This window comes from Bufo bufo, chromosome 5 (genome assembly GCF_905171765.1).
Source record: "Bufo bufo chromosome 5, aBufBuf1.1, whole genome shotgun sequence".
Classification (NCBI taxonomy): domain Eukaryota; kingdom Metazoa; phylum Chordata; class Amphibia; order Anura; family Bufonidae; genus Bufo; species Bufo bufo.
In genome coordinates this window covers 552,520,639-552,536,879 of record NC_053393.1, presented here as the reverse complement: position 1 = coordinate 552,536,879, position 16,241 = coordinate 552,520,639, and the positions used below count along the sequence as shown (strand labels likewise).

At 42.8% G+C, this 16,241-nt stretch overlaps 1 protein-coding gene across 4 annotated transcripts in view; it reads left to right on the top strand.

The window, feature by feature from the left end:
• LOC121000826 (cathelicidin-6-like) overlaps positions 1 to 15,845 on the top strand; it is a 103,054-nt gene extending 87,209 nt beyond the window's left edge. For 2 of the 4 annotated variants that reach the window (XM_040431504.1, XM_040431503.1), the window contains exons 3-5: positions 12,278 to 12,349; positions 14,251 to 14,350; positions 15,607 to 15,845. In XM_040431504.1, the coding sequence (XP_040287438.1) occupies positions 12,278 to 12,349; positions 14,251 to 14,350; positions 15,607 to 15,644 (210 nt within the window). In that variant the 3' untranslated portion in view covers positions 15,645 to 15,845. Of the gene's footprint in view, positions 1 to 12,277; positions 12,350 to 14,250; positions 14,351 to 15,301; positions 15,346 to 15,606 lie in introns of those variants that run through there. The other 2 variants (XM_040431505.1, XM_040431507.1) reach the window with 2 other exon arrangements.
• The last annotated feature ends 396 nt before the right edge of the window (positions 15,846 to 16,241 follow it).

Below are 16,241 nucleotides of genomic sequence, written 5' to 3'. Positions count from 1 at the left end.
GTTCTGACTGTTACATCTGTTCTGACTGTTACATCTGTTCTGATGGTTACATCTGTTCTGACTGTTACATCTGTTCTGATTGTTACATCTGTTCTGATTGTTACATCTGTTCTAATTGTTTCATCTGTTCTGATTGTTACATCTGTTCTGACTGTTACATCTGTTCTGATTTTCTGATTGTTACATCTGTTCTAACTGTTACATCTGTTCTGACTGTTACATCTGTTCTGATTGTTACATCTGTTCTGATATCTGTTCTGATTGTTACATCTGTTCTAACTGTTACATCTGTTCTGACTGTTACATCTGTTCTGATTGTTACATCTGTTCTGACTGTTACATCTGTTCTGATGTTACATCTGTTCTGACTGTTACATCTGTTCTGACTGTTACATCTGTTCTGACTGTTACATCTGTTCTGATTGTTACATATGTTCTGATTGTTACATCTGTTCTGACTGTTACATCTGTTCTGACTGTTACATCTGTTCTGATCGTTACATCTGTTCTGACTGTTACATCTGTTCTGACTGTTACATCTGTTCTGACTGTTACATCTGTTCTGATTGTTACATATGTTCTGATTGTTACATCTGTTCTGATTGTTACATCTGTTCTGACTGTTACATCTGTTCTGACTGTTACATCTGTTCTGATTGTTACATCTGTTCTCTTGTGATGACTTCATGCTCAGATAAACTGCACAAAGACCTCTACAAGGAGCAGTGATACTGAGCTGTGAAGGACATAACACTGCTGAGTTCATGGTGGGAGTATAATGGGGTTTCTAGAGGGTATTCTTGTCTACTGGATATTTCTCTCCCATGCACAGACGTTATTCTAGGATTGATAGGATTTTAGTAGACCATGTGCTATACCAGGAGGTAGTAATCCTCCGGGGGGCACGGGCAGGAGCAGCAATATGCGCTCCTGCCCGTACTCCCTGCGCTGCTGCGGTCCCATTCATAAATTTCACAGTCCGTTCTCCGTACACCGCTGAGCTGTCCGCAGTATACAGAGAACCGAGTTTTAAGCGCACACAGGGAATGGTGCACTTTAGGTAAGAAAAAGGCTAAGAAAAAGACAAAATTGATTAATAAAGTATATTGCAAAAAGTTTTATTAGGGCATTAGGGACATCATATTAAAATTTGATACAAAGGTTTAGTTACTCTTTAAGGTCAGGGAAAAGGAATATACACAGAGTCTTTTTGCGGATGATATTCTGTTGACCTTATGTAGACATCTTACTTCTCTCCCAAATTTATTTACGACTCTGGTGAAATTTGGATTATTATCAGGACTTCAGGTCAATGTCAATGATGTAATATGCAGGAAAATGCGCAGAAATTGGTAGAGTTAAACTTTGGGTTTATTAAAAAGGAGAAATACTTGTCTTACTTAGGAATAAGGATTTGTAAAGACGGAAAGGATTTGTATCAGTATAACTATAAGGAGTTGTATCAAAAAAATAAAGGCAGATCTAAATACTTGGAAAGATAAGCAACTATTTTAGGTAGAATTAATGCATTAAAAATGATGATTTTGCCACAGGTTTTATATTACTTTAGGTGTTTACCTATTAATATGAGTAGAAAGGATCTAGATTCATTACAGAGGGAATTCTTTAAGTTTATATGGAATAATAAAAAGCCAAGAATAGCAAGTAAAATAATGACGATATAAGTAATAGGAGGGGGGGGGGAGAAGGGGGGTTGGTCAGTTCCAAATTTATAAATGATTATAAGGCAGCCCAAGTAGCACATATAATGAGAACTAGTAGGGTCGGAGGAGGCCACTTTGGGTGGAATTGGAAGAGGAATTGATGTATCCATTGACATAGGAGGCGATTATTTGGGCATAGGAGAAATCTAAACTGTAGTGTTTTGGAAGAACCCCTGTGAAGAAAATAGACTTTATTCGTTTTTTTACCTTTTTGTGAATTGATCGACCGCACACGCGGAATTCATGGAACTGTTTTGGGCAGGAGCCTCGTGTGTGGTCGGTAACTTGTGACTTCCATGTTTTTTAAGAACCCCTGAACCGAACTGGGTGAAATTTGGATATGTTGGTCCCCCAGATTGGGGCTATCAGGGGATATGTAAATTGTGGGGATACCTTGTGGGGAAAAGGGTGTTCCAACATTTGGGAGAATTGTGTGCTCTCTGCCTGGAGATAATTGGTTTATCCCTTAACTTATCTCAATAGCTCCCAGGCAGAGAGAGGACGGTGTTACTGTAACTCTGTATGTTACTGGGTTATTGTCCTTTGTTTACTGTGGGAGATCCTCTTGCAGGAGGATTTCTCATAAAAGCCAGTGTTATCAATAAAAAGGTGTTCCTATTACACCCTTCATGAAGTCTAGGCTCATGGTTGGGGAATATTCCATTTGCTGGGGAGAATCATCTTGGAAGCTGCATTCATCGACCCTATCCCCCTATTTCCTATGGTAGCTATAATCACATATGCTCAGCTATTGGGAAAGAAATAGAAGGCCGCAGTACCATAACCACTGTAGGTTCTGACAACTGGTGGCAAGCGACGGGATTGAATGGGACGCATAAAGACAACTGGTGAATGGCCCAGCAGTACGAAGGACTAAAGAGGACTACGCTAAAGGATCTGCTGGAAGCCCAAGGTCAGGTGGCAAGCAACAATAAGAAAGATACCCTCATAGCAGAACTAAGGGAGGGCGACCAAACCAGCGGCATGGCGGATGTCAGCCGGGAGGAAGCAGAGTTCCAACAGAAGGTGATGTGGAGGCTAAACCTATATGGGCCAAATCCCACACTGGAGATGGTGACGCAAGTCCTGGCGCAGGTGAGCGCAGAACGCAGAGCACAACAGGCAAGCTTAAACCAAGGAGATACCGCTTCCTTAGCTGGATCTATAATTGGAGGACAGCGGAGAAAGATTAACTATGCTGCTTTTAAAAGTTTTTCAGATGGAGAAATGGAAGATTTCGAGCGTCAATGCGCTTTGGAGGGTCTGGAATCAGAGCAATGGGCCGCGAGTCTAAGCAGCAAACTCACGGGCCGAGCAGCAGAGGCGTACCGAGCAGTTCCTGATACAGCCATACACGACTACGCCAGGGTAAAGGACATTCTGCTAGCCAGGTATGCCGTGACCCCAGAGACTTACAGGAAAAAGTTTTGGGCATTACGGAAAGGGGGCCGAGACTCCTACACCGAATGGGCTTTTAGGATGTATTGGGCAGCCCAAAACTGGATACAAGGCTGCCAGGCCACGTCGCTAGAGGAGGTGCTACAACTCCTCTTGCTGAAACAATTTTTTGACCACACACCTGCAGACAGTTCCTGTGACCCACCACCGACCAAACGCGGTACCACCTATGACACAGCCTATTTTTAACCGGAGACCGCCATTGGTATGTCACCAATGCAATCAACCAGGGCACTACAAAATACATTGCCCTCAGCGGAGCAGAGGCAATTGGGAGCGGCCATCACCACCGCCACCGAGGGCAGCCGCTCATCACTATCAACATGAGCTGCTGGAAGACCACAGCCCTGAATCTGAGCAATGGGCCGTACTACATGAGGTGGACCTAGCCCAAGCCGAGGGGGACAACTGGGTGCACCACAGACAATGGGTCACCATAGATGGAAAGGAGGCTGAGGCACTACGAGACTCTGGGGCCACCCTTACTCTGGTGCAGCCTCACACCGTATCTGCAAAAGCTCGCACCAACAGGACTGTTGCAGTAAGAGTGGCAGGAGGCGCCATCCACAAACTACCCACAGCCCAAGTGCAGTTAAATTGGGGCACCGGAGCCAAGCAGATGGAAGTAGGCATTATGTCTGGCCTACCTGCGGAAGTATTGTTGGGGAACGTTTTGGGGTGCCTAACTTTGGGGTGCCTAACACAGCTGCTTACCCAGATCTCGCTGGTACCTGCCCTGTGACTACCAGGGCGCAAGCCCGCCGAGCTGGACAGACACACTCTGAGGAACCACAGGTAGGAACCGAAATCCTCGTAGTATGCCCTAACCCTATTCCCTTCTGGGGCACTCCCCAAGACTTTGGCTAAGCCCAGCAGTCAGACTCCACCTTAGCAGGTTACATGAAGGCCGTAGGTACCTCTAAGGAAGGTAATGCCCAAGAGAACTTCCACTGGGACAAGGGACTGCTATATAGGGTCACAGGGGGAGTGGGAAGTGGGGCAGCCCAAGTTAAAAAAAGGCAGCTAGTCGTACCCCGCAAATACAGAGCAGAGCTTCTAAAGCTCAGCCATGATATCCCGCTAGCCGGACATCTGGGTATCAAGAAAACAAAGGATCGCCTTACCCAGACGTTCTTCTGGCCAGGGATATCAAAAGACTTGCAGACGTACTGCAGGACATGTGACACATGTCAAAGGATAGGGAAACGGGGGGACCACCCCAAGGCCAAGTTATGGTCCCTACCTATAATAGAGGAACCATTCTACAGAGTGGCAGTAGACCTGATAGGGCCCCTCAACAAACCCAGCTCCTCCGGAAAGCGCTACATCCTCACGTTGGTGGACTACGCCACCAGGTACCCTGAGGCTGTGGCGCTCTCCACCTTGAGGCGGAGACGGTAGCAGCGGCTCTAGTCAGGATCTTTTCCCGAGTAGGATTCCCCCGGGAAATACTCTCCGATCAGGGAACACAGTTCACGGCAACTGTCACTCAACAGTTATGGCAGAGCTGCGGGGTGAAACCATTATTTAGCTCCCCCTACCACCCCCAGACCAACGGCCTCTGTGAACGATTCAACGGCACACTTAAGCAGATGCTCACAGTGTTAACAAAGTCCTACGGTCAATGGGAGAAATTTCTACCCCATCTCCTGTTTGCCTACCGGGAAGTGCCCCAGGCGTCGACATGGTTCTCCCCCTTCGAACTCCTATACGGGAGAAAAGTACTGGGGACCCCTGGACCTCATACGGGAACACTGTGAGGGCAACACAGGAGTGGAAGGGATCCCAGTGTTGCCATATGTGCTGGAGTTCCGGGACCGCCTGCGGGCACTGACCGAATCAGTTCGGGAGAACCTTCGGGCGGCCCAGAAACGACAGAAACAATGGTATGACCGGGGAGCACGAGATAGGAACCTGTAAGTAGGGCAAAAGGTATTAGCCCTCAGACCATCCAAAAAGGACAAGCTACAGGCAGCATGGCAGGGGCTATTTAAAGTGGTGGAACGAATTAGCCACACCACCTATATTGTGGCCAAATGTTCGGATGAAAGGATCAGACGAGCCTTTCATGTGAACATGTTGAAACCGTACTTCGAGCGCTTCGAGGACGTGGCCGCTATCTGTGCCCCGTCCACTGATGATAGTGAGGGACTCCCCTTACCCGACCTACTGGCAGCTAACCAAGGTACCCTAGAGCAGGTCGGGTTGGGGGAGAAACTAGATCCCACACAGCAGGCAGACGCAAAACAACTGCTGCGGGAGTACGGTGGGCTGTTCTCGGTCCTACCCGGGTACACCTCCGCCACAGTACAAAGGGTGGAGACGCAGGGGGAGACCCCATTACGGCAACAACCGTACCATATCCCTGCAGCTGTACGGACCAGCATGTGGAAAGAAATCCAAGAAATGTTGGAGTTAGGGTTTATTGAGGCTTCCCAAAGTCCCTGGGCGTCCTCGGTGGTTCTAGTACCGAAGCGAGACGGTACGACTCGTTTCTGTATTGATTACCGGAAACTGAACGACCGGACGATCACTGACGCATACCCCATGCCACGGATCGACGAATTGCTCGATCGCATGGCCAGCGGGCACTTCCTAAATACCCTGGACCTGTGCAAAGGGTATTGGCAAATTCCGCTAGACTCGGCCACCATACCTAAGTCGGCATTCGTCACCCCATTCGGGCTATACCAATTTCGGGTTATGCCTTTTGGGATGAAGAATTCCCCGGCTACATTTCAACGAATGGCGGACCGACTTCTGGAGGAAATGCAGGACTTCGCATGTGCCTACCTAGATGATATTGCCATCTATAGCGGCACATGGGAGGCACCCCTGACGCACTTGGCCACGGTATTTGGGAGGTTACAAGAAGCCGGTCACACCCTGAAACCCGAGAAATGCCATGTGGGCATGGCAGAGGTCCAATACCTGGGGCATAGAGTAGGGTTTGGGAAACAGCGCCGCGAAAGTAGAGGCCATAGCCAATTGGCCCCAGCCCCGCAGGGTAATATAGAAAGTTCGTCCCTGAGTATAGCACCCTAGCAAAACCCCTCACCGACCTGACCAAAAAGTCCCTACCCAAGCGGGTAGCCTGGTCCCCGGAGTGTGCAACGGCGTTCCAGAGACTTAAGACTGCTTTGAGTGAAGCTCCAGTATTGGCGGCCCCAGACCCTAACAAAACCTTTCTCGTTCATACAGATGCCTCCATGTTTGGGCTGGGAGCCATGCTGAGCCAAGTGGGGGGCGATGGCATGGAGCACCCGGTGGCATACCTCAGCCGTAAGTTATTACCTCGGGAGGTCAGCTATGCCACCGTGGAAAAAGAATGCCTGACTCTTGTATGGGCCTTAAAGAAACTTCAACCGTACCTTTATGGCCGTGCCTTTACCCTACTCACTGACTACAACCCCCTCATTTGGCTCAACCTCTCTTGGAGACAATCTGGAGACAATCCCCGGTTGCTGCGCTGGAGTCTAGCGTTGCAGCCTTACAATTTTACACTACAATACCGCCCGGGCAAACAGAACGGCAATGCGGATGGGCTTTCCCTCCAAACCGACTTGAAAATATAATTTTGGTACCCGGACATCCCCTAGCCAACCCGGCAGGGTCTAGGCGGGTATGCTGACCCATGGAACTAAGGGGGAGTATTGTGAAGAAAATAGACTTTATTCGGCTTTTTACCTTTTTGTGAATTGATCGACCGCACACGCGGAATTCATGGAACTGTTTTGGGCAGGAGCCTCGTGTGTGGTCGGTAACTTGTGACTTCCATGTTTTTTAAGAACCCCTGAACCTACCTGGGGGAAATTTGGATATGTTGGTCCCCCAGATCGGGGCTATCAGGGGATATGTAAATTGTGGGGATACCTTGTGGGGAAAAGGGTGGTCCAACGTTTAGGAGAATTGTGTGCTCTCTGCCTGGAGATAATTGGTTTATCCCTTAACTTATCTCAATAGCTCACAGGCAGAGAGAGGACGGTGTTACTGTAACTCTCTATGTTAATTGGTTATTGTCCTTTGTTTACTGTGGGAGATCCTCTTGCAGGAGGATTTCTCATAAAAGCCAGTGTGTTATCAATAAAAAGGTATTCCTGTTACACCCTTCATGATGAAGTCCTAGGCTCATGGTTGGGGAATATTCCATTTGCTGGGGAGAATCATCTTGGAAGCTGCATTCATCGACCCTATCCCCCTATTACCTATGGTAGCTATAATCACATATGCTTAGCTATTGGGGAAGGAATAGAAGGCCGCAGTACCATAACCACTGTAGGTCCTAACAAGCCCCTGTGGTGGAATTTTCTTTAAAACTATGGGAAGAGATAAATAAGAAGAACACATTAAAACCAGCAGGATCCGTGGTAATGGGATGTTTTGGGAATCATCTGTTTGAACGAAGGTTGAAGAAAGAGAATTTTAGTTGATGGGCAAAGAAAGGTATTGTAAGAACACAATTAGAGATGAGCGAATTTCCAAATATGTTTTTGTGTCTCCATTTTCTGAACACCATATTTTTTTAATTTTTCTGCCGATCGTCGTGTGCAGGGGCTCATTTTTTGCAGGAAGAGTTGACGTTTTTATTGGTACCATTTTTTGGTACATATGATTTTTTGATCATTCATTATTACACTTTATGGGGCAAGGTGACAAAAAAATTGGTTGTTTTAGCAGTTTTTATTTATTTCTTTTTACAGCGTTCACCTGAGGGGTTAGGTCATGGGACACTTTTATAGAGCAGATTGTTACGGACGTGGCAGTACCTAATATGTCTACTTTTTCTTATTTAAGTTTTACACAATAACAGCATTTTGAAAACCAAAAAAATGATGTTTTAGTGTCTCCATAGTCTGAGAGCCATATTTTTTTTTATTTTTTGACCGATTGTCTTAGTTAGGGTCTCATTTTTTGTGGGATGAGGTGAAAGTTTTATTGGTACTATTTTGGGGGGCATACACCTTTTTGATCGCTTGGTGTTGCACTTTACGTGATGTTAGGTGACAAAAAATTTTCTTATGTAGGAGCTAATTTTTTGTGGGATGAGGTAACGGTTTTATTAGTAACAATTTGTGGGAAATACGCCTTTTTGATCACTTCAATTGGTGTTGCACTTTTTGTGATGTGAGATGACAAAAATGGCTTTTTTTGACACAATTTTATTTTGTGTTTTTTTAATGGTGTTTATTGGACTAGGTGGATCATGTGATATATTAATAGAGCCGACCGTCACGGATGCGGCAATACCAAATATGTATTTTTAATTTATTTTTTTCTATTTTTTTTTTTTTTTTTTTATTACTTACCTGGGGAATTTCTTTGTTTTTACATGTGAAACCTTGTTTTTTTTTGTAAAACACTTAATTTTTTAATTTTTTATTTTACACTTTGCGTCCCCCATAAGGACATACAAGACATCTGGGGGACATTTTACATCAATTATTTTTTTTTCACTATTGAATTCTCCTGTAACTGGGGCTGACATAGTAGCCCCAGTTACAGGGGAAATACACTCCCACGAGAGGCTGTACAGTGGTATACAGCGCTGTACAGCCTCAGTGCAGGGCTGATCGAGGTCTATGAAAGACCTGACAGCTCCTCCACTCTCCCGGCACCGGCGGTCACATGACCACCGGGCGGGACAGGAAGCGCATAGCACATAGTGTATACAGTGATCTAGAAGGCAGGGACACCTGGGAACTGTCTCTGCCTTGTCTCTGGGGTGGCTTTCTGTCACTGACAGTGGGCCCCCTGCTCGGCAGATGCATGATTAGCGTGCAGCTGACATCTCTTCAGAAACTTCCATTCAGAGATAGAGATCCACCTCCCGAACGTTTATAGTCAACGGGCAGACTTGAGGTGGTTAATTAATAAATCTATCACAGAGCACCTTCACCAGTGCAAAACCAAACCTTTAATAATGTTCATTAAAATACCCCAATAAGTGCAGATAAGGATTTATTCAGGCTGGGAAAAGGGGACAATACTGCAGAAAGGAAAAGATCTCACCCTCAGCGCTGCCCCTACAGACTAAACCCGGCCTACAAAAACGGAATGGACACCCTGATAGGGGTGATCCCATGTCAGGAACCTCCTAAACATCGCATATACCTCCACATAAAGAGATTTAACACAGGGATAAGTCAATTTAGAAAACTATATATCTGAATAGGATGTTCCAGCTCGGGAAACATGGCTGGAAAAGTTATATATGCTGGACCCAACCAGAAAAGGAAGGATTGTAGGATATTAATGACTCACAGGAGAGTAAATAAGACAACAGGCTGAAATGGGGACATTATTTACAGATGGATTGGACAAGAGAAAACTATTGCAGAGGTATAAGAGTCGTAAGGTAGTAGAAACATCGTGGAAGTTGTATCATAGAACTTATCCAAGTAGAATAGCCAGGATTTATACCATGAATAATGATAAATGTTATAGAGGGTGCGGTAAGAAAGAAGCATATGTGGTGGGACTGTGGTATCGTAGGTAGGTTCTGGAGTGATGTTTCAGAGATATTGTATAAGATAATAGGAATACGAGTGACCTTGTCCTCTGTCTGTATCTAATATTTTGATACAGCAAGTAATAGCTGCGAGAAAAACATACCTGGCGAGAATCTGTTCCTAAATTAGAGGATTTGATAGAAAAGGATACATTTAATTAAATGTGGGGAAAGATTAGATGCAGTTAGATACTGCTCCTACGGTATGTACAAGACTATTAATACTATAATACTGCTCCTATGTACAAGAATATAACTACTATAATACTGCTCCTATGTACAAGAATATAACTACTATAATAGTGCTCCTATGTACAGGAATATAACTACTATAATACTGCTCCTATGTACAAGAATATAACTACTATAATACTGCCTCCTATGTACAAGAATATATCTACTATAATACTGCTCCTATGTACAAGAATATAACTACTATAATACTGCCTCCTATATACAAGAATATAACTACTATAATACTGCTCCTATGTACAAGAATATAATAACTATAATACTGCTCCTATGTACAAGAATATAACTACTATAATACTGCCTCCTATGTACAAGAATATAACTACTATAATACTGCCTCCTATGTACAAGAATATAACTACTATAATACTGCTCCTATGTACAAGAATATAACTACTATAATACTGCCTCCTATATACAAGAATATAACTACTATAATACTGCCTCCTATGTACAAGAATATAACTACTATAATACTGCCTCCTATGTACAAGAATATAACTACTATAATACTGCTCCTATGTACAAGAATATAACTACTATAATACTGCCTCCTATGTACAAGAATATAACTACTATAATACTGCTCCTATGTACAAGAATATAACTACTATAATACTGCCTCCTATGTACAAGAATATAACTATTATAATACTGCTCCTATGTACAAGAATATAACTACTATAATACTGCCTCCTATGTATAAGAATATAACTACTATAATACTGCCTCCTATGTACAAGAATATAACTACTATAATACTGCTCCTATGTACAAGAATATAACTACTATAATACTGCTCCTATGTACAAGAATATAACTACTATAATACTGCTCCTATGTACAAGAATATAACTACTATAATACTGCCTCCTATGTACAGGAATATAACTACTATAATACTGCTCCTATGTACAAGAATATAACTACTATAATACTGCTCCTATGTACAAGAATATAACTACTATAATACTGCTCCTATGTACAAGAATATAACTACTATAATACTGCTCCTATGTACAAGAATATAACTACTATAATACTGCTCCTATGTACAAGAATATAACTACTATAATACTGCCTCCTATGTACAAGAATATAACTACTATAATACTGCTCCTATGTACAAGAATATAACTACTATAATACTGCTCCTATGTACAAGAATATAACTGCTATAATACTGCTCCTATTTACAAGAATATAACTACTATAATACTGCTCCTATTTACAAGAATATAACTACTATAATACTGCTCCTATGTACAAGAATATAACTACTATAATACTGCCTCCTATGTACAAGAATATAACTACTATAATACTGCCTCCTATGTACAAGAATATAACTACTATAATACTGCTCCTATGTACAAGAATATAACTACTATAATACTGCTCCTATGTACAAGAATATAACTACTATAATACTGCTCCTATGTAGAAGAATATAACTACTATAATACTGCTCCTATGTACAAGAATATAACTACTATAATACTGCTCCTATGTAAAAGAATATAACTACTATAATACTGCTCCTATTTATAAGAATATAACTACTATAATACTGCTCCTATGTACAAGAATATAACTACTATAATATTGCTCTCATGTACAGGAATATAACTACTATAATACTGCCCCTATGTACATGAATATAACTACTATAATACTGCTCCTATGTACAAGAATATAACTACTATAATACTGCTCTTATGTACAAGAATATAACTACTATAATACTGCTCCTATGTAGAAGAATATAACTACTATAATACTGCCTCCTATGTAGAAGAATATAACTACTATAATACTGCCTCCTATGTATAAGAATATAACTACTATAATACTGCTCCTATGTACAAGAATATAACTACTATAATACTGCTCCTATGTACAAGAATATAACTACTATAATACTGCTCCTATGTACAAGAATATAACTACTATAATACTGCTCCTATATAGAAGAATATAACTACTATAATACTGCTCCTATGTACAGGAATATAACTACTATAATACTGCTCCTATGTACAAGAATATCACTACTATAATACTGCTCCTATATACAAGAATATAACTACTATAATACTGCCTCCTATGTATAAGAATATAACTACTATAATAATGCCTCCTATGTATAAGAATATACCTGCTAATACACACTGGGGTAACTATCCAGGTTCTGCAATGTTGTCTTCATATTGTTGGACTCCCTTTCTTTTCTGATTGTGTCATCGTTAGTTATCTTCTCATGTTCAGTCAGATACATTTGGATTCAGGTTATGATAAGGATGATGATGATAATGATTGTATTTGTGTCCTGCAGGATGTAAAGATCTGTTCTCTGGATCTGGTTGATGAGGATCCTGAGGATATAATGTGCATCAGTCTGAACAAGGTAAAACAAATATACAGTAGATGAGTGAAGTTATGAAAAAATTACTTAATCACAAAACGCATTTGTTTGTAAGTAGTGGGCGCAATGACGGTGAGCGGTGATTGTGTCGACAAGCCCCCCCCCCCCCCCCACATACATCGCTGATTATGGCATCCGAGATGAAAAATGAAGGGGATTTCAGGGGTTAATCAGTATAATACTCATCAATTATTTGAGTGCAAAGAGGCCGCTGCAGCCATCTTGAGTGAAGATCATACGTGAAATTTTGCGCAGGGGGTGATGAAATCATCACGGTGACCGGTGTGGTGACATCATATGTCACCGTGCACAAAATTTCACGCCGGATCTTTAATTAAGATGGCGGCGGCCTCTTCGCTCTCAAACGAATGAGGTGAGTATGAATTTTTATTATTCCATTACAGGGAAATTTGATATGTTATTACGAAGCACAAGGAAAATCGGCTTCACAGCAAATCAAATTTTCCTTTAAATTTGGATTGAAGTCCACTTCGGATATTGGGATTCACAACCATAAAAGTTGACCCTTGACCTGTAATGTTGCACAGTTTTCATTTATTCTGTTGGACTGTACAAAGTATACATTTTTTAAATCTATCAAAGCTTCTGAGATGCTCCTTCCATTTTTTGACCATAATGCTTTAGGGTAATTTTACACTAGCGTTAAAGTTTTCCGGTACTGAGTTCCGTCCTAGGGGCTCAACACCAGGGAAAAAACTGCATCAGTTTGATCCTAATGCATTCTGAATGGAGAGCAATCCGTTCAGAATGCTTCAGGATGTCTTCAGTTCCGTCCCTTTTACGGTATTTGGCAGGAGAAATTACCACAGCATGCTGCTGTATTTACTCCGGCCAAAATTCCGGAACATTTGCCAGAATGCCGGATCTGGAATTTATTTCCATTGAAGTGTATTAGTGTATTAGGCATTAAAATTACCGCACTGACGGATCCGGTCTTCCTGTCCACGCATGCGCAGACCATCAAAAATGTGAAAATAATAAATATCGGATCAGTTTTTCCGGATGACTCCGGAGAGATGGATCCGGTATTTTAATGCATTTGTCAGACGGATTCGGATCCGTAAAGAAATGCAATCTGTTCGCATACGGATTTCCGGATCCAGCAGGCTTTTCCGGTAACGGAACTGCCTGCCGGAATCCAACAACGCAAGTGTGAAAGGGGCCTTATAGTGCTGAGCTTGGTGGAATATCCCGGACTCTTAAAGGTGGATCTGGATTTCTAGCTATTTAACCCTTGATAATCTGTGTTGTACAGTATGTCTTTCTCTAGAGTTCTGCCTTCTGTTTGGACCTTATTTGATATTTGTTTTCAACAATTCTCAGTTTTTCTCTTTCTGCTCAGATGAAGGCTCCATCAGTCTAGATGAGAACTGTTTAATATCCCTCAGGTGGAGCTTTCTTTCAGGGTCCATCTCAGCTCCACTAGTATAGAGAACTCTGCAATATCCCTCAAGTAGATGCTTCATCTATCTTGGCTTCAAGAGTATACAGGAAACCAATCTAATATTCCTCAGGTGGAGGCTTCTTCCAAGCTCATCTTCTGCTCCACTAATAAAGCTGACATATTTTTAAAATTCCTCGGGTGGAGGCTTCTTCCAGTCTCCATCTCTGGTCTACCAGCATAGCAAGAAAAAGAGAGAAGAAGGCAGCATCTCATGTTGTGTAGTAATGCAGGGTTAGTATAGTACAGCACCTGGAAGAAGGTCTCCACCGGCATCGGTGAGACTTGTGTAAAATTCCTCAGGTGGAGGCTTCTTCCACTAGTATAGATGAGACCTGTATAATACTTCTCAGGTGGAGGCTTCTTCCAGAATTCATCTTTGTTCCACTAGTATAGATGAGACACGTCTAATATTCCTCAGGTAGATTATTTTTTCAGACTCCATCATTGTTCCAGCAGTAGTACAAGGGAGACATGTGTAGAGGCCTCTTCCAAGCAACATCTCTACTCCACCGGTATAGGTGAGAACCAGTGGCGTAGCTATAGGGGTCGCAGTGGTCGCAATTGCGACCGGGCCCCTAAGTCAGGGGGGCCCATAGAGCCCCCCAGAAGAGATGGAGCAAAGCGGGCCCCGCAAGTGGTTTTTTATTAAGTGTGGCGGCCCGCCTATATTTTGTGTGGCTGCGCTGCGCTTGTCAGCGCGAGACCCATGACCTCCACGGCGAGTCTCGCGGGATCACAGCAGCCAGGAATGACGAGCCCGCCGGCCGCCTCAGCCCTCAAGTGAAGAGAGCAGAACAAACAAGAGTAGGAAGTTTTTTTTTTTATGTAAAAAATGGCACACGCCTGCGTCCGGCTTCATACGGAGGGGGGACATGAATAATGATCAGTGGTGCCGTGAGCCAGTGTGTCTGAATTCAGAAGGGCCCAGACCGGCCATAATAGGGCAGCAAATAATGAGGAGCCCGGGGGCAAATGAAAATGAAATACTCTGTGGGCAAAAATCGAAATGTATAGAGGAAGTGGGCGGGGGCAACATGAAATATAGTAAGAGTCTCACTATATTTCATTTTGCCCCCATTCCCTCTATATATTTTAAAATTTTTGCCCACAGAGTATTTCATTTTCATTTTGCCCCCTCATTATTTGCTGCCCCTGGCTGCCCATATATGGCCGGCGCGGGCCCCCCCTTTCTGAATTCAGACACACTGCCGCACGGCACCACTGATCATCATTCATCCCCCCCCCATCCCTCATATGAAGCCAGTGTGTGCCATACATTCAAAAATAAATAAAAAATACTCTAGTGACTAGAGTATTATTTTTTTTAAATGTATGGCTTCATACAGAGGGGGGGAGGGTATGGGTAGGGGCAGAGGATGGCAGGGGGGGGGGCTGGTGGCGGAGGCTCGCGGTGGGGGCCCCAATTCAAAGTTTGCCCTGGGGCCCATAGAACTCTAGTTACGCCCCTGGTGAGACCTGTGTAATACTTCTCAGGTAGAGGCTTCTTTCATGCTCCATCTTTACTCTGCCAATATAGGTGAGACCTGTGTAATACTTTTTTCCAGGCTCTTTCTCATCTCCACCAGTACAGATTTGTCTAGTGTTCCTCAGGGAGAGACTTCTTCCAGGTTCCATCTTGTTCCACCAGTGTGGAGGAGATCTGTCTTCTTTTCCTCAGACGAATGCTTCTTCCAGGCTTTGCATCTTCTCATAGTTTATCACTTGCTCTATGGATTCTCCACAATACACATAATTTATTCTTTGTTTTATTCAGAATGTCCGTATCAAAAGGAATGGGAAAAAGAAATGTAAGTCTGGAAAATTGTGTTCGAAACCAGGAGGAAATAGTGGCATATTTGGCGTATCCTTCAAATGAGTGAAACCATCTGGCCTGTTTGTTGCAAAGTCAGAGACGTAGCAGAGCTAGAGATGTAGAGCGCCCACATCATGTAAATTCTGTTTAAGTAATGATTCGGCCTGATATCCATAAATAAAATGCTCATATCAAACCTCACACTTTATGTTGAGTTATTTCTGTGAAGAATGATTATGATGATGAGTGATGATGACGATGGATGATGAGTGATCATGTTACTGACTGATGATGATTGATGAATATAATTGATAATGTTGGATGATGATTGATATGGATGGAAATCTATACAATAAATGATTGAGGTGGATGATGACTGATGATTGATACTGATGATGGTAATGACTGACAATGATAGACGGAGAAGTGTGAGGAATGATTGGAGAGGATGATGTATGAAGTATTATAAGTAATGGTAATGATTTATGATAATTGATGAGAAATGATGTGGGATGATTATGGCTGATGATAGTGGTAATGATATTAACAATATTGCTAATAAAAATGTTAATGAAGAATGGTGCTTGTTCTGACAG